Source organism: Salvelinus namaycush, chromosome 1 (genome assembly GCF_016432855.1).
Source record: "Salvelinus namaycush isolate Seneca chromosome 1, SaNama_1.0, whole genome shotgun sequence".
Taxonomy (NCBI): Eukaryota; Metazoa; Chordata; class Actinopteri; order Salmoniformes; family Salmonidae; genus Salvelinus; species Salvelinus namaycush.
The window spans coordinates 29256058-29275421 of record NC_052307.1 but is presented as its reverse complement, the minus strand read 5'-3'; the positions used below and the strand labels follow the sequence as shown (position 1 = coordinate 29275421).

Genomic DNA, 19364 nt, shown 5'->3' with positions numbered 1-19364 from the left:
GTTCAAAAGTTTGGGGTCACTTAGAAATGTCCTCGTTCATTTCTCGTTCAGTTCATTCCTCGGCCTTATTTTCTCAGAACAAGAATAGACTGACGAGTTTCAGAAGAAAGTTCTTAGTTTCTGGCCATTTTGAGCCTGTAATCGAACCCACAAATTCAGATGCTCCAGATACTCAACTAGTCTAAAGAAGGACAGTTTTATTGCTTCGTTAATCAGCACGACAGCTTTCAGCTGTGCTAACATACTTGCAAAAGGGTTTTCTAATGATCAATTAGCCTTTTAAAATGATAAACTTGGATTAGTTAACACAACATGCCATTGGAACAAAGGTGTGATGGTTGCTGATAATGGACCTCTGTACACCTATGTAGATATTCCATTAAAAATCAGCCGTTTCCAGCTACAATAGTCATTTACAACAGTAACAATGTCTACAATGCATTTCTGATCAATTTGATGTTATTTTAATGGACATTTTTTGTGTTGCATTTCTTTTAAAAAAGAAGACATTTCTAAGTGACCCCAAACTTTTGAACGGTAGTGTATATATACACACACATACGATTTTGCTTTGGTATGAATTACAATGATATGACTGTCTACTATGACTGCAGCAGACTCCAGGCAGGTTCTAGAAGACATGAGTTAAAGGTCAGTCTCACCATAGGGAAGGCCACTAGCTCTTCTGCGGCCATGCTGTTGACATCGTCCTTCGGGATCCGGAAATCAGGAGGGAAGAAATAACGCAGCAGCGTCCTGAAGAGAACACACACAAAATTTGATTTGTGACATCCCCGTTCCATTCTCCCTCTGAAAAAAAGGCAATTGGAGGCCAAAATCCAACAGGTAGGACTCAATGACAGAGTATCAGGTAGTCATGGTTACCTCATCATGTTGACCAGGTTGTCAGTCACCTCTCGACTGGTTCCTGGTTGGGTGGTGTCGGGTTCCATGGGGGCGGGCCCTTTTTCAGTCCCCTCCCCTTGCTGTGTGTCAGGGGTCTGGGAGAGGGGAGAGGGGGGTCGCATCAACCTCACCTCCTCACTGCCTTTGAAAACCCTAATAACAACAACCATAAATTATACCAACAACCTCACCTCCTCACTGCCCTTAACCACTAATAACAGCACCCCAAAACTCCTGAGCACAGTAACTTATCAAAACATTTGGAAATGAAATAGAAACTGGCACATCATTGGCCACTGGTACAGCATAGTGGTGGGGGAAAAAAATCTATAGTTACATATGCAATTTTATTTTTGGACATTATATTGATATTTTACTCCAAGTACCGATTTAAATAAATAGAATAGCTATAGCTTGTTCTCCATCTTTTTAAATAGTGAGCCAACATATTTTCAGCACTTATTTGCCTGACTGATCAAAACTTGTTTTCTCATGCCCCTTCTTGGTCTCTCTGCAGCAGACATAGTTCGCAATATAATAAAATAGCAGTATCGAATCGCAATACATATTGTATCGGCACCTAATTATTGTGATAATATCGTATTGTGAGGTCCCTAGCAATTCCCAGCCCTAGTACAACACACACATACGAGACAACAAAGCACAAACACGGTGAGTTGGTGAGCCTACCATCGGTCCTTGGGGGTGGATCTGGGGACGTAGTCAAACTTCACCTTCCAGCGAATGCTCTGCTTACTGATTTCCACAGCAACCACTTTGCCTGTGAACCATTCCTTATTCACCCGTACCTCCACCAACATACCCTTATCTACAGGAGACAACAAAGGAATTGTGAAGCTTTGTCCTATGGCATTGCTAATAGGAAATCTTCTCAGCAAATCAACTATCATCAAGAAAGTAATAAAAATCACCTTTCTGAGCATTCTTCGGTTCATTCTCTGGGTGCTCGTCCTCTGCACTGCCTGTCACCTAAAAACATTACACACAGAAAACACACTGATCAAACTGTCTAGTAGTAAGTGTGTGTGAAGAAATACATGAGTGGTGTGTTATTGAGAAAAGAGTGCAGGAGAAAAAGAAGAAGCAGGAGAGCAGAATATAAGCAAATATATATAGAATAGTTAAGAGACAGATAGGACCCAACACAAAGGTTCCCAGGTTTGCTGGTCATTATTCCCGTACCTCACACTAGACTACTGCAACACAGTTTCCCCTGCCATAAACCCTCACATTGGTGCCACAACAGAGGCGTGCAGATTGGTTGAGAAAACATGCCATTTTTGGATATTGATTAGAGATTGTCAAGGATGCACACAAACTCCAAAATATTAGTTGAGATTATTTGGCTTCCAATATGTGATCTATAGGCTGAGAGCTTCATAAGCGGTTTATTCAATTCTGGAATTTGAGTAGTGTGACAATATTTGTTGAGAATCACAACTTGGGGTGCAAAATCAATTCTAGCTCAATTACAGCATTATTTCATCTGCAGTTATTCTTCTGCCATTTATTCTGTTACCAATAATACGTCAATGTTAATAATATCTTCAGATTACAATGATGTCTCTTAACTAAATGCAATCTATTAGCTTCCAAAATTTACATAGGTATATCTAGCTGTAATATAACACATTCTGATGGAATGGCTTGTCCCACAGTGCATTGAGTGAATGCTGGAAAAATATGTTGGTTCCTTTCTAATCATACCAATGTGAATGCAAAGAGGAAAAATAAGTGGAGTGGCAAAAGAGTCGAGTCCTCATTCAAAGGCAAGATAAGTTTTTTTTGTTTTTCTTAACCCCAAAGTTCACTTTAAAGAAGACTGAGATCAGTTATTTTAAAGAGGACTATATACGAAAACCCCCTTAAGAGTAGTTAGGAGACAGACCATTTAGAGTAGAATTATGAGAGAAGGGGAGGATCTATTCTATTATGATTAGAGTTAGGAGAGAGGGATAGGACAGATAACATTATGAGTTGAGAAGGTGTAGCCTCTTGCGCCGTGGCTGGTGGGTACCTTGGCTTTAACCCCAGCCGAGGGCTTAGGCGGGGTGGGGATGGGTTTGGCTGGCGGTGGTGTTGGTATGGTAGCACTCCTCTTCTCAGGCGGCGGGGGTTTGGTGCTGAGTGGGGGGGTGGGGACCTGTGGGGTCGATGACATCACATGACCTCTGAACTATGGGTAAACTGGTGTGCTCCATGTGTCAGACTCTTGTTCTTCCTCCAAAAGAGCTTTCCCCCTTCTCCGTACCTAACATCACCTCTCCGTCCTCACTCGTCTTCAGGAAACATCTATCTGTCCTCTTCTTCCAAACATCCCTTCCCCTTTATCTTTCCGTTCCCTCTCCTCTTACACATGCAGTGCTTTCCTGTGTCTGTCTGATACATTGTATACAGATATTCTATAGATTGACAGTTTGATAGTCTGAGCAGTGAAAATGTGTGTGTGTGAGAGTGTACCTCTGTCACTTTTCCCCGTTTGAGTGGAGCTTTCTCAACAGCTTTCCCACGATTCCCCATTGCAGCTGCCATCTTGGATTTCTTGGGCTGAGGCTCCTTCTCCTCCTCGCTGTCCTCCTCTTCTTCTTCTTCCTCCTCCTCCTCTTCTTCCTCCTCTTCCTCTTCCTCACTCTCCTCCTGCTCCATCACTCTCTTGCGCTGGCTGGTAGTAGGTGTGGTTGCTTTGGCAGGAGACGATTTGGCTTGAATCTGTAGAAACACAATAGATATTACTGATACTGCTAAAGGACCATAAAGGTATTTTAAAGGTATTTTGACAATTATTTTGGTATTTGGCAATTAACTCATGGATACCATTTTTATGTCTCTGCACCCAGTATGAAGGAAGTTAGAGGTAGTTTTGCGAGCAAATGCTAACATTCGCAAACATTTCTAAAAACCTGTTTTCAATAGTGCAATGACGAAGTCTACCTCATCCGACTCTGGGTAAGTAGATAAATTGCCAAAGTCTCGCACTATTTTAACATAACCGTAATAGATTTGTTAAAGGACAACACACAAACATACTCACCCGTGAGCTGCGGCTTAGAGGGGTGGGTTTGGCGGGGATTTTGGCTGGGGCTTTGGGGGCGGGCTTTGCTGGAGGGGGTGATGGCTTCGCTGCAGCTCTGGCTCTAGATTGGTCGACTCTGGAGGCTGGGGCAGCAGGCCGGGTGGTCGGTCGAGGGGAATTGGTGAGTTTGCGGTTGAGGGCTGGCGGCTGGCTGGGGGCGTTCTTGAGGAGGGCGGGGAGAGGGGGGGAGCGAGGGCGTGAAACACGCTCTGAAGACCTGGTTGCCTAGGAGACAGAGAGAACACGAAACATTATATTCAGATATCAGGAGACAGTATGTGTTATTGTGTGAAACCAGTAGAGGTTAAGTATGTCTGTATACATGTAGTGTGTGTTTACCTGTAGATGGGGAGTATTTGTGACTGTGTGTGTGTGTGTACCTGGGAAGAACTGTCATTCATGGGTCTCATGCTGACGTCCAGAGGCAACTTCTTCACATCTGCAGCTGATTTGATGGTGCTGGTTTTCTGCAGAGCCTCTAGTTTCTCCTGCTGCTGTCTGATCTTCTCTGTCAGCTCTTTCTGTTTGTCCTCCGCTGTCTGTCTGTCCTTCTTCAGAACTGCACATGGAAGGTTCTGTTTCTGCTCCGCTGCATCACACCTACAACACACACACACACACACAACAATTGAGATATACTGTATGTGGTGTTCCTGCAGGTGTGTGTGTGTGTGTGTGTGTGTGTGTGTGTTTACCTGTCCTGAGTGCTGTCAGGGTTCATCAGACACACCCAGCTGTCCGGGTAACGTTTATCCACCGCATCCATCTGGAATGGCAGAGTCCTCCACTTCAGACATTTATCTACAGAGAGAGAGGAAGACAAACCTCAGAGCTTGTCTATTTATTTATGTGTGTGTGTGTGTGTGTGTGTGTGTGTGTGTGTGTGTGTGTGTGTGAGAGACTTGACACACTTTAAAGTGTGTATGTCTACAACTCACCACACTGTATGGTGAGGGGTATCTCCATGGCGCGGCGTCTCTTGTATCTCTGCTCAGCCGAGGGGAGTGAGGACCAGCTGGCCGACAGGTACCCAAACTCATCCCAGAACTTCACTATGCCCTTCTGAGCTAGAAAAGTGGGAAAAGCAGAAACATGCTAGACATATGGACTAAGGCTGTTGCAGTAACTATACAACCACGCGTAACTATGCTCATTAACAGTAGTGTGTCTAACTAGAGCTATACACAGATTTAATAGTTACATTATTTTGCTACCCTTGATATGTATATTTAGCCTACTAAACATCCTGCCTGCATTCATTGTTGTCCCCCTCATGTTGCACCCTAGACAGGGCGCGCAAGGGGGAGGGGTATGGTAGACAGAGAGCGAGGGGTATGGTAGACAGAGAGCGAGGGGTATGGTAGACAGAGAGCGAGGGGTATGGTAGACAGAGAGCGAGGGGTATGGTAGACAGAGAGCGAGGGGTATGGTAGACAGAGAGCGAGGGGTATGGTAGACAGAGAGCGAGGGGTATGGTAGACAGAGAGCGAGGGGTATGGTAGACAGAGAGCGAGGGGTATGGTAGACAGAGAGCGAGGGGTATGGTAGACAGAGAGTGAGGGGTATGGTAGCCTACACTTGGGTAGGGGATTAACTGTATTACTTTAAGAAGTTTTTGATATTCTTTCAATGCTTTAGCTTACAATGTTAGTTGTATACTGTAAAAAAGTGGAGAATGTCAACTTTCTAAAGCTAGAATTACTAATTTAATGTAACCCTGAAGCTATATATATTTTTTCTTTTATTTAACTAGGTAAGTCAGTTAAGAACAAAATCTTATTTACAATGACTGCCTACCAAAAGGCCTCCTGCAGGGGACAATTAAAAAAAAAAATATATATATATATATATATATATATAGGACAAAACACACATCACGACAAGAGACACCACAACACGACAAAGAGAGACCTAAGACAACAACAACAGCATGGGAGCAAAACATGGCGGCAGCAGCAGCATAAAACATGATACAAACATTATTGAGCACAGACAACAGCACAAAGGACAATATGGTAGAGACAACAATACATCACGTGAAGCAGCCACAACTGTCAGTAAGAGTGTCCATGATTGAGTCTTTGAACGAAGAGATGGAGATAAAACGGTCCAGTTTGAGTGTTTGTTGCAGCTCGTTCCAGTCGCTAGCTACAGCGAACTGAAACGAGGAGCGACCTAGGGATGTGTGTGCTTTGGGGACCTTTAACAGAATGTGACTGGCAGAACAGGTGTTGTATGTGGAGGATGAGGGGGAGTGAGGCCTAAGCGGGTTTTATAAATAAGCGACGTGTATACAGAGATGATCAGTTTACAGAGTGGTATAGAGTGCAGTGATGTGTGCTATAAGGAGCATTGGTGGCAAAACTGATGGCCGAATGGTAAAGAACATCTAGCCGCTCGAGAGCACCCTTACCTGCCGATCTATAAATTATGTCTACATAATCTAGCATGGGTAGGATGGTCATCTGAATCAGGGTTAGGTTGGCAGCTGGGGTGAAAGACGAGCAATTACGATAGAGGAAACCAAGCCTAGATGCAACCTTAGCCTGCAGCTTTGATATGTGCTGAGAGAAGGGCAGTGTACCGTCTAGTCATACACCCAAGTACTTGTATGAGGTGAATACCTCTAGCTCTAAACCCTCAGAGGTAGTAATCACACCAGTGGGGAGAGGGGCATTCTTCTTACCAATCCACATAACCTTGTTCTGAACACCTCCAAAACAAAGGTAAAAGGCAGAGAAAGCTTGTTGGACATTAAGAAAGCTTTGTTTTAGAGTGTTTAAATCAAAATCCGGGGACGGGCCAGCTGAGTATAAGAGTGTATCATCTGCATATAAATGGATGAGAGAGCTTCCTACTGCTTGAGCTATGTTGTTGATGTAAATTGAGAAGAGTGTGGGGCCTAGGATCGAGCCTTGGGGTACTCCCTTGGTGACAGGCAGTGGCTGAGACAGCAGATGTTCTGACTTTATACACTGTACTCTTTGAGAGGTAGTTAACTTCTTGACACTAGGGGGGCGCCATTTCGACTTTGTAAAAATTCGTTCCCAAATTAAACTGCCTCGTACTCAATTCTTGCTCGTACAATATGCATATTATTATTACTATTGGATAGAAAACACTCTAGTTTCTAAAACCGTTTGAATTATTTCTCTGAGTGAAACAGAACTCATTCTGCAGCACATTTCCTGTCAGGGAGTGAGATTTCAGAAATCGAGGTCCCTGTTCTGAGGTCAGTTTATAAGTCCCCATGTAAGCCATCGGGCTACATGCACTGCATACGCCTTCCTCTAGATGTCAGTAAGCGGTGAGAATTTGAATGGAGTGGATTGCGCAATCTGGGGCCCTATATAAGACCGTGGAACGGAAGTACCGTTCTTTTCAACGGTGCACCTGGCGCATCAGGGACATCACAATGGCCTCCTGCAAAGCTTTCGTTTTAGCAGTTCTGTATCTCCAGTCATGTTTTTATTCGTTATAGTTGTTAAAGACATCATAAGGTAGTTAATTTAAACCGACTTAAAGCAGTTTATATCAGTTTATTGCGATTTTCTTGGATTTCTTTGTGATGCGCTTTCACGAGTTGGACACCTCTCCAGTGGGTGGCTATTGTTAGCTGCTTTTTCCACATGAGAAGAGGACATCTTTCAACCAAAAGACGATTGTTCTGGAGAAAGGACACCGTGCCCAAGATTCTGATGGAAGCTCGGCAAATAGTAAGCAATCTTTATGTTGTTAATTCGTATTTATGTTGACAAATGTCAAATAATAATTCCGCCATGAATTTCGGTGCGGTCTCGCTTTAGCACACGCTGTATGCTTGAAGTAACGTTAATTTTAAAAATGTAACACAGCGATTGCATTAAGAACTAATTTGTCTTTCATTTGCTGTCCAACTTGTATTTTTTAGTCAAGTTTATGAATAGTTTTCGATTAGAATAGGTGCCTCTCCAAGATGGCGCCGGACAGATTGCTTGAAGTTTTGGCCACTAATCACATTGTATAACCACGATTTGTGCCGCTAAATATGCACATTTTCGAACAAACTCTATGTGCATTGTGTAATATGATGTTATAGGACTGTCATCTGAAGAATTCTGAGAAGGTTAGTGAAAAAATTTATATATTTTGGTGGTTTATACGTTATCGCTATTTTTGCCTTGAATCAATGCTGTTGTGATGTTTGCTATTGTGGTAAGCTAATATAACGCTATATTGTGTTTTCGCTGTAAAACACTTAGAAAATCTGAAATATTGGCTGGATTCACAAGATCTGTGTCTTTCATCTGCTGTACGCTGTGTATTTTTAAGAAATGTTTTATGATGAGTAATTAGGTAATACACGATGGTCTCTGTAGTTATTCTAGTCGCTTTGGTGAGAGTTGTGATGGTGGCTGCAATGGTAAACTATGATTTATACCTGAAATATGCACATTTTTCTAACAAAACATATGCTATACAATAAATATGTTATCAGACTGTCATCTGATGAAGTTGTTTCTTGGTTAGTGGCTATTTATATCTTTATTTGGTCGAATTTGTGATAGCTACTGATGGAGTAAAAAAATGGTGGAGTAAAAAAGTGGTGTCTTTTGCTAACGTGGTTAGCTAATAGATTTACATATTGTGTCTTCCCTGTAAAACATTTTAAAAATCAGAAATGATGGCTGGATTCACAAGATGTGTATCTTTCATTTGGTGTCTTGGACTTGTGATTTCATGAACATTTTATTATATGATATCCCTGTGGCTTTAGGCTAGGCTATGCTAGTCAGCTTTTTTGATGGGGGGGATCCCGGATCCGGGTTTGTGAGGCGTTAGAGGTTAACAAACCAGGCCAAAGACCCCCCAGAGACAACAATACTCCTTAGCTGGCCCACAAGAATGGAATGGTCTACCGTATCAAAAGCTTTAGCCAAGTCAACAGAAATAGCAGCACAACATTGCTTAGAATCAAGGGAAATGGTGACATTATTTTGGACCTTTAAGGTTGCAGTGACACATCCATAACCTGAGCAGAAACCAGATTGCATACCCGAGAGAATACTGTAGACATCAACAAAGCCAGTCAGTTGATTATTGACAAGTTTTTCCAACACTTTTGATAAACAGGGTAAAATAGAAATTGGCCTATAACAGTTAGGATCACCTTGATCTCCACCTTTAAATAAAGGACACACCGTGGCTACCTTCCAAGCAATGGGAACCTCCCACAGAGGAGATACAGGGTAAAAAGGTCAGAGATGGGCTTGGCAAAGATAGGGGCAGCAACCTAAAAGAAGGGTCTACTCTAAACCATCTGACCCAGCTGTTTTTTAGGGGTCAAGTTTAAGGAGCTCCTTTAGCACCTCGGACTCAGTGACCGCCTGAAGGGAGAAACTTTGTAGCGGGCATGGGAAAAAGAGGGAGGAGCATCGGGGATAGTCGCATTAGAAGGGATGGGAGATGAGGAAATCTTGAACGGGTAAGGAGGCATGTTAGAGTCAAATAGGAATCCTGACTTAATGAAGTGGCGATTAAAGAGCTCAGCCATGTGCTTCTTGTCAGTAACAACCACATCATCAACATTAAGGGACATGGGCAGCTGTGAGGAGGAGGATTTATTCTCCAGGTCTTTAACCGTTTTCCAGACCTTCTTGGGGTTAGACCCACAGAGAGAGAACTGCTCCTTAAAGTAACTAACTTTGGCCTTCCGGATAGCCTGAGTGCACTTATTTCTAATTTGCCTGAATGAGAGCCAGTCAGCATGAGTATGCGTGTGCCGAGCTATTTGCCAAATGAAATTCTTGAGCTGGAGTAACTCTGCCACATCACGGTCGAATCAGGGGCCGAACCTGTTTTAAATCCTTATTTTCTTTATGGGTACGTATTTGTTAACGATACCACTGAAAATATCAAAAAAGGAAGGTACAAGAGTCTTCGTCAGAGGGGATTAAGCTGATTCTATACCAATTTACAGAGGACAGGTCATGAAGGAAATCTTGCTCATTGCAGTTTTTTAGCAAGCGTCTATGACAAATCAGGTCAGGTTGTTTCACTGAGCAGCCATTATGAACACAGGCTGTACAACAGTGATCACTAAGGTCATTACAGAAAACACCAGACTGATAACCATCAGGATTATTTGTAAGGATAACATCGAGGAGAGTAGCCTTTTCTGGGTGTTTGGAGTCATATCTTGTGGGATTGGTAATAATCTGAGAAAGATTTAGGGAGTCCCATTACTTTAGGAGATGGGAGGGTGGTTTAAGCATGTCCCAGTTTATGTCACCTAGCAGGACAAATTCAGACTAAGTGTAAGGGGCCAGGAGAGGGTACAGGCCGGTGCTGATGGTGGCTGATAACACCCAGCAACAGTCAGAGCTATTTGAAAGTTTACTGCTTAATACCAGCAAATCAAACTGTTTGGGGACAGACTTGGTGGAGATAACCGAGCACTGAAGGTGTTCCTTGGTAAATATTGCCACTCCCCCACCTTTGGAAGATCTGTCTTGCCGAAAAAGGTTATAACCAAGGCTAACATCAGTGTTCAAAACACTCTTTCTTAACCACGTCTCAGTAATGAGCTTTCAATTTATACATTTTTGGTAACAAGCTTCTAGTATTAACGTGCAGAAAACCCAGGCTTTTACGAGAGCAGAAATCAGTGAAGCAGATATCAGAGCACAAATCAGAATTGGGGCTAGCAACAGTAGATGGGCCAGGGTGTACATGCACATTTCCAGATATAATCAACAGTAATACAATCAGGGCACGGCAGAGGACAGGGAGAGCTCTGCAGTGTTGATTTATAACATTTGAATGTGCATTCGATGGCAATAAGATCATATTGTAATGCAATTCCATCAGGTAACATGAATACAAAGCTGGCGAAAGGTGGTTAGCATAGGATGGAAGGTCAAGAGTCCGTGTAACCAAGAGAGTCAGAGTCTGAGTGTGGGAACAAACAGTCTGTCCCACAGTTGGGTAAACAAGCAAGTCCTAGTCAACAAAGCACGCAGGAGTCATGAGGCAAATAGCATAAAGCACAAGAGAAAAATATAACAACTTGGGGCTAGCCATTGTAAGTTCATAGTCACTTGCCCCAACAGTGTGTGTGTGCTGGAGGCGAACAAAAGCTCGGGAGAGAGGCAGGGGTATCTGTACCAGACAGGGGGAGACAGGCCAGGGTGGACAGTGAACAGATCACCAGGTGGAATCCAAGCAGCAGTGCAGCAGGCAACGGGAGTAGGTGTCACACCTACTTGGGAGAAGCTTTTTTCGGGAGATAGATTCCTTGTAGAAAACCTAGCAAGTCTCTTTCCACCATCTTTTCCACGTGGAAAAGGAGGTTGTTAGCTGGCTATATCTTTTCAGTTTCGGCAAATGATCCTTTACGACGTCCAAACAAAGTTGTCCTGTGGCTGTTGTATTATGAGGATTATGAGGATATCTTCTGATGTGATCAAATCAACAATATTGTTTCTTATTGAGGTAATTTACAATTGAAGTGTCCTGGCTGCATATCAGTTAAAAATAGAGATGAATCCAAGGGGTTCTGTATTTTAGTTACCTCTGCACAGATCGAAGGGGCTTCAAAGGCCTCTGCATTTGGGTGGGGAGGGGGGCTGTGAAACTCTCCTGCCATTGTTAGGCTCAAGAGTTTTCACACCTCACTTCACACTTCAGTGCTAATTTTAGTCAGTTTCTTTCCTAGCAGCTTGGTAGCTTAGTAGCCTTATTTGTTTAAGCAATAAAGCCCGAAGGGGTGTGGTATCTGACCAATATACCACGGCTCAGGCCTGTTCTTAAGCATGACGCAGTGGTGTGGAGTGCCTGGACACAGCCCTTAGCCGTGGTATATTGGCCATATACCACAAATCCCTAAGGTGCCTTATTGCTATTATAAACTGGTTACCAACGTAATTAGAGCAGGAAAAACAAGTTATTTGTCATACCTGTGGTATATGGTCTGTCAGCCAATCAGCATTCAGGGTTGCTGATTCAAGCAATAAGGCACGGGGGGGTGGTGGTATATGGCTAATATACCACGGCTAAGGGCTGTTCTTAGGCACCACCCATTGCAGGGTGCCTGGACACAGCCCTTAGCCGTGGTATATTGGCCATATACCACAAACCCGAGGTGCCTTATTGCTATTATAAACTGGTTACAGCAGGAAAAATAAATGTGTCGTACCCGTGGTATACAGTTTGATATACCACAGCAGTCAGCCAATCAGCATTCAGGGCTGGAGCCACCCAGTTTATAATAAGCTTTAAACAAAATTACCTAGAGATGATAGTCTTTTCATTTTTGGCTTCAGAAGTAGGTTCAGATTGAACATTACTCACTCAGTTTTGTGTTGGATGGTATTTCCAGGTTCCGCTGTGTTTCTTCTGCAGGTTTTGGTTTGTTAGAAGTTTTTTCTTGATAATCCTTGGTAGCAATAGTCCATTCAGGTAAATTTGTCCAAAATCAAGGTTTTAGGTATGGAATTGTGATTTGGAATGAAGGTTTTGATGTTGAGGTTAGTGTCGTGTATAAATCCTTGCGAGAAAATTCAAGTTAATCTACATATCCAACTGTAATTCTATATTTTTGCAGAACTCAGGAACCAATGCTCCCTGTGTCTGTTCGCTCGTTAGCTACCCTCTCCTCCCCCCTGTAACTATTCTCTAGGTCGTTGCTGTAAATGAGAATGTGTTCTCAGTCAACTGACCTGGTAAAATAAGGGTTAAATTACAACCTTCCACTATCATGGTTATATAGACGTTGTGTGTGTTACCTATGTTGCTGTCCTTCCAGTACTGGGCTAGGTGTTCTCCCATGGCTCTCAGAAGGTGTCTGTATTCTTTAGCGTCCGCAAAGTCCTGCTTGTTGTGAGTGGGCTCCAGAACCAGGTATGGAACATCTACTACCCCCACAACACCTCCACACGCCCTGCACACACACACACACTTCATTAGAAAGCATTTCTGGTCGTCTCACTGGTCACCGACTAGCCAATAAGAGGACAATCGAAAGGAGTGTATATGTGTGTGTTACTCACATTCCTCCCTCCAGCTGAGGTCCAGTCTTTTCATACATCTTGATGAGGCGAGAGCAGTTATACACAAACATCCCATCCAGGTCTCTCTGCTCAATGTTCACCCCGAAGATAAAACTCAGTTCCTTAGGCTCCTTCAATGCTCTGGGGGAAGGAGAGCAGTGTTAACGTTTTATTGTTTGGTTTGACTTTCGTTTGTTTGTAAAGTTAACATTTTTATTTTGACTGACTTCTGTTTGGACTCCTGAATCATCTTTTTCACTTCGGCCTCCCGTCGAAGCATCATGGCCCCCTCCTGAGCCTTACGCAACATGACCTGGAGCAGAGAGAGGATTTGAATAAGGGAGGAGAGGAGTCAGACCATTGGGTCAAGATATTGCTAATCTTGCCGTGTGTGTTGGTTCTTACCCGTGACTCTTTGGACAGGTCGTCTCCCAGTTTGGCCTCCAGAGACAGACTTTTGCTCTCCGCCTCACGAGCCTTCTCCTCCGCTGGAACACACACACGCAGAGAGGGGAGTGGGTTCTAAAGGCAGAACTGGTTCTGTGTGTGTGTGTGTGTGTCTTACCCATCTTGGCCAGGTGATGTGTGTGTGTGTGTGTGTGTGTGGGCAACTCACCTATTTTAGCGAGGTGATCAGCCTTTTTTACTTCCTGCTCAGCACGGGTTTTGAATCGAGTCGATGTGTATTTATATACCCTGAGAGACAGACACAGACTTAGCTGAATGGACACAAACAGGACTTAGGATTTTAGTCTTAGTGATGTCTCTAGACAGGAGAGTCTCTGGATGCGGTAGTGTTTGTGTGTATATATATATATTTAAACCTGGGTTTGTAGAGGCAGCAAGACAGTCTCTTGGTCCTGACTTTGTGTCCCTGTATGAAGATCCTCATCCTGGGGTCGATGTAGAGGACAGCTGCATATGCTCGGAACGACCGACGTTCTGGCTTCCTGTATGAGGGGAAGTGATATCATCAACATAAACACACAGTCCTAGGTAGTCTTCAAGTCACGACACAGATTATTATACATTTTCTTTTTCTTTACCCACACACGCAGACACACACAGACCCCATACTTACACTCCCTCTGAGGGGGTCCCAGCCATCAGGATATCCTGGTGGTCTGTCTCTACATCCAGCTCTGGTTCTCTGGTGTCCATCAACTTCAGGTTATAGATGATCACCAGAGTACCTACACACACACAGTTCAGATTATAGAGTATCACCTACAGACAGACATGCTGACACACACACACTAGAGGCCGACTGATTAATCGGAATGGCCGATTAATTAGGGCCGATTTCAAGTTTTCAGAACAATAGGAAATCGGTATTTTTGGACACCGATTTGGCCGATTAAAAAAAATATATATATATATTTTTTTTTACACCTTTATTTAACAAACAAGTCAGTTAAGAACACATTCTTAGGTGAAATTGTGTCACTTCTCTTGCGTTTATTGCACGCAGAGTCAAGGTATATGCAACAGTTTGGGCCGCCTGACTCGTTGCGAACTAATTTGCCAGAATTTTACGTAATTATGACATAACATTGAAGGTTGTGCAAAGTAACAGGAATATTTAGACTTATGGATGCCACCGTTAGATAAAATACGGAACGGTTTCGTATTTCACTGAAAGAATAAACGTTTTGTTTTCGAAATGATAGTTTCCGGATTCGACCATATTAATGACCTAAGGCTCGTATTTCTGTGTGTTATTATGTTATAATTAAGTCTATGATTTGATAGAGCAGTCTGACTGAGCGATGGTAGGCACCAGCAGGCTCGTAAGCATTCATTCAAACAGCAATTTTGTGCATTTTGTGCATTGTGCATTTTGCCAGCAGCTGTTTAGGACTTCAAGCCTATCAACTCCCGAGATTAGGCTGGTGTAACCAATGTGAAATGGCTAGCTAGTTAGTGGGGTGCGCGCTAATAGCGTTTCAAACGTCACTCGCTCTGAGACTTGGAGTACTTGTTCCCTTTGCTCTGCATGGGTAACACTGCTTCGAGGGTGGCTGTTGTCGATGTGTTCCTGGTTTGAGCGAGGAGATGGACGGAAGCTATACTGTTACACTGGCAATACTAAAGTGCCTATAAGAACATCCAATAGTCAAAGGTATACAAAATACAAATCGTATAGAGAGAAATAGTCCTATAATTCCTATAATAACTACAACTTCTTACCTGGGAATATTGAAGGCTCATCTTAAAAGGAACCACCAGCTTTCATATGTTCTCATGTTCTGAGCAAGGAACTTAAAAACATTAGCTTTCTTACATGGCACATATTGCACTTTTACTTTCTTCTCCAACACTTTGTTTTTGCATTATTCAAACCAAATTGAACATGTTTCATTATTTATTTGAGGCTAAATTTATTTTATTGATGTATTATATTAAGTTAAAATAAGTGTTCATTCAGTATTGTTGTAATTGTCATTATTGAAAAATATATATTTTTATTTTATTTATTATTATCATTATATTTATTTTTATTATTATTATTATTATTTTAAATCGGCCGATTAATCGGTATCGGCTTTTTGGTCCTACAATAATCGGTATCGGTGTTGAAAAATCATAATCGGTCGACCTCTAACACACACACACACACACACACACACACACACACACACGTCTCACCGCTGCTGCCCTCTATCTTGTTAAATTGTTCCATCAGCTGCTGTTCGTTTTTAAAAGGAGAGTATTTGTAGATGAGCTCCGTCTCTATGGCGAACTTCTCAGGGTCGCCTGTGATTGGCTGTCTGGTCAGTAGGTCCCAGGTGGGCAGGGGTACGATCACCTGACAAGAGGAGACAAACGGACAACCTTAAGATACATACTGACACACTTCTCAAGAGGTGAATGTTATGTGTTGTTTCAAATAGGTGGACAGTCAATAAAGGCTCTTTCAGTAAATCAGAGTATAACACGACAGCCACAAAATAAAACACTATGTTTTAAGCCACTGGACATATCATCAGTGTGTCTGCTGGATGGGAGAGCGCCTGCTGCAGCTGACCCCTGACCTCGTCAAGCCCCTCCTCCTCGTGGAACGTTCTAGATAGGAACAGGCAGGACAGAGTGTTGTCCTTCTTGGTGAACAGAACAAAGTCTTTCCCAATACGCATGGAGCCCCTAGAGAGAAACACACACACAAACAATGTGACTCACTTGGTGAGAGCGTGGCGCTAGCAACCCCAAGGTTGCATGTTCGATTACGGCGAGGACCACCACATACAATCACTATAAATGTATGAACTAAATGTATGTATGAAAGTGTCTGCAAAGGGGTATATATATTATGTGTGAGAGGCTTACGATTTGAGACCATTTCCATACTGGCCGATGTGAGTAGAATCTGATGTACGCTTAGTGGACTTCCCAAATTGGATCACATGGGTCGCCTCGTCTGAGAGATAGGAGGGAAATATAACCATCATATATGGTATTTCTTATAGCATATGTGGATCAACTTAATTACTGTCCACTTTAGTCATTTCATTTGAATGGAACTCACTGGGGTCCATTCCTGTGCCGTCGTCTAAGAAACATAGCATGTAGCCTCCACGCAAATCTTGTCTCTTCTCTGTTGGCCACGAGGGGAAGAGAGGTTAGACACAAGTTACAACAGGAGGTGGATGAGATAGAAAGCCACACACAGGTTAGACACAAGAGGGGAAAGGAGAAAGCATAACACACATAACTACTACTGAAATAGATGGCTTTTTCAATAGCTGAAACTAAGCTTTCTAAAAACAGAACTAGTCAAATACTGGGTGTAGCTTATAATTAAAATTCAATAGTCCGGTAACCATTGGCACTGTAGGTATTCTAGATTGTTGATAGGCAGCGTGATCTGTATAGTAGTGTCAGAGGGGTGAGGTGAGCAATGTAAATGTTTCCACATAGACACAAATCTATGTACCGGTGTATGTGAAGCAATATGTATGTGTGTATACCTGTGTAGATGTCAATCCGGGTGGCATTTGCATCCCTGTAGGAGATGATTGGCAGGTGGCAGACCAATCAGAAGGCAGATAAACCAGTGTGGTTAGATGCGGTTCCAATTAGAATGCTTTTACCTTTTATTTCAGAGTACAGAGAATACTAACAAATACATTTCCCACCAGTTTAATCCTGAATCAGTTCAGTATTGTTTTGCTGCAATTGTGATTTACCAACACTTATGCATGATGTCCCGCATACAAACATTTTGGATGGGTAGAGATAGAAGAACAAAGAATTGTGATTAAGAACAGAGAAGTGCATTGTTGGTACCTGGAGTTGTCCACCAGCTCAGCCAGAGCGCCAAACAGGAACTCATGTGTCGTTCTGGAAACAAACATCCAACCAATCAACCTACAGTTCTGGTCTTTAAAAAATTACATTTCCATAACACTTTGCTGAGGTAAGGAGAGTGTGCCAGCAAGCACAATTTCAAGTCAGTGTAAACATCAGTGCGTTCAATGTGGGTGGGGCCCTGTGCTATCATCAGGCCAAGGTTGGGTAACATAATGGAAGTTGTGGGGTGTGGCTGACTCATTGGTGAAAGTTGACAGCTGGGGTAATGGGGCAGAATGGAACCTGGTGTAGATTTTAGGTGGGACACTATGTGATACTGGAGTCAACCAGCCCTAGCTAGTTGAATACATGCAGGTTTGAAGGACCTGAATCAGGCAGAATATTTTTTATCAAACTTTATTTAACTAGGCAAGTCAAGTTAAGAACAAATTTTTATTTTACAGTGACGGCCAACCCCGGCCAAACCCTCCCCAAACCCGGACGACGCTGGGCCAATTGCGCGCCTTGGGACAAATTCTCATCTGGCCTGACAGTCGATACTACTAAGTAATGGACCTTTTTCATAGCAGCACCCAAGTGTCTCCAGTGATTATGTTAAAGTGATTAATTGTTATTTTTTAGAAAGTGCGTTTCCGTCACCCAGGGTGGCATTGAAGGCATGCAGTGAATTCAGAAAGTATTCAGACCCCTTGACCTTTTCCACATTTTGGAATGTGTTACAGCCTTATTCTAAAATTGATTAAATATATGTTTCCTCAATCTACACACAATACCCCTTAACGACAAAGCGAAAACAGGTTTTTAGAAATGTTTGCTAATTTATCAACAAAAATACCTTATTTACATAACTATTCAGACACTTTGCTATGAGACTGGAAATTGAGCTCAGGTGCATCCTGTTTCCATTGATCGTCCTTTAGATGTTTCTACAACTTGATTGGAGTCCACCTGCGGTATTTTAAATATAAGGTCCCACAGTTGACAGTGCATGTAAGAGCAAAAACCAAGCAATGAGGTTGAAGGAATTGTCCGTAGAGCTCCGAGACAGGATTGTGTCGAGGCACAGATCTTGGGAAGGCTACCAAAACATTTCTGTAGCATTGAAGGTACGCAAGAACACAGTGGCCTCCATCATTCTTAAAATGGAAGAAGTTTGGAACCGGTCTGATGAAACCATGACTCAACTCTTTGGCCTGAATACCAAGCATCACGTCTGGAGGAAACCTGGCATTGAGGAGTATACAACCTCGGTCATCAGCTTCATCAATAAGTATATCGACAACGTCATCCCCACAGTGACCATACGTACATATCCCAACCAGAAGCCATGGATTACTGGCAACATCCACATTGAGCTAAAGGCTAGAGCTGCCGCTTTCAAAGAGCGGGACACTAATCAGGACGCTTAAAAGAAATTCAGCTACGCCCTCAGACGAACCATCAAACAGGCAAAGCGTCAATACAGGATTAAAATTGAATCCTACTACACTGGCTCTGATGCTCGTCGGATGTGGCAGTGTTTGAAAACTATTATGGACTAGAGGGAAACCCAGCTGTGAGCTGCCCAGTGATGAGAGCTACCAGACGAGCTAAATGCCTTTTATGCTCGCTTCAAGGCAAGCAACACTGAAAGCATGCATGAGAGCACCAGCTGTTCCAGGCGACTGTGTGATCATGCGCTCCGCAGCCGATGTGTGCAAGACCTTTAAACAGGTCAACATTCACAAAGCCGCGGGGCCAGGCGGATTACCAGGACGTGTACTCAAAGCATGCACGGACCAACTGGCAAGTGTCTTCACTGACATTTTCAGTCTGTAAAAGCTACATGTTTCAAGAAGACCACTATAGTCCCTGTGCCCAGGGAAGCGAAGGTAACATGCCTAAATGATTACCGCCCCATAGCACTCATGTCGGTAGCCATGAAGTGCTTTGAAAGGATGGTCATGGCTCACATCAACTGCATCCTCCCGGATACCCTAGACCCACTCCAATTCGCATACCATTCCAACAGAAGACGCAATCTC

The 19364-nt window shown here is 43.0% G+C and overlaps 1 protein-coding gene across 3 annotated transcripts in view; it reads right to left on the bottom strand.

Moving 5' to 3' along the window:
- LOC120027782 (ATPase MORC2-like) overlaps nt 1-19364 on the bottom strand; it is a 31270-nt gene that overhangs the window by 1980 nt on the left and 9926 nt on the right. For all 3 annotated transcript variants that reach the window (XM_038973001.1, XM_038972926.1, XM_038972847.1), the window contains exons 3-25: nt 17317-17370; nt 16998-17032; nt 16556-16624; nt 16357-16447; nt 16065-16173; nt 15679-15838; nt 14111-14222; nt 13854-13979; nt 13646-13725; nt 13435-13517; nt 13257-13342; nt 13030-13170; nt 12766-12920; nt 4939-5067; nt 4696-4801; nt 4381-4600; nt 3959-4225; nt 3388-3636; nt 2945-3070; nt 1839-1896; nt 1597-1735; nt 886-1059; nt 663-756 (exon numbers count right to left, since the gene is read on the bottom strand). In XM_038973001.1, the coding sequence (XP_038828929.1) occupies nt 663-756; nt 886-1059; nt 1597-1735; nt 1839-1896; nt 2945-3070; nt 3388-3636; nt 3959-4225; nt 4381-4600; nt 4696-4801; nt 4939-5067; nt 12766-12920; nt 13030-13170; nt 13257-13342; nt 13435-13517; nt 13646-13725; nt 13854-13979; nt 14111-14222; nt 15679-15838; nt 16065-16173; nt 16357-16447; nt 16556-16624; nt 16998-17032; nt 17317-17370 (2863 nt within the window). The remainder of the gene's footprint in view (nt 1-662; nt 757-885; nt 1060-1596; nt 1736-1838; nt 1897-2944; nt 3071-3387; nt 3637-3958; nt 4226-4380; nt 4601-4695; nt 4802-4938; nt 5068-12765; nt 12921-13029; nt 13171-13256; nt 13343-13434; nt 13518-13645; nt 13726-13853; nt 13980-14110; nt 14223-15678; nt 15839-16064; nt 16174-16356; nt 16448-16555; nt 16625-16997; nt 17033-17316; nt 17371-19364) is intronic.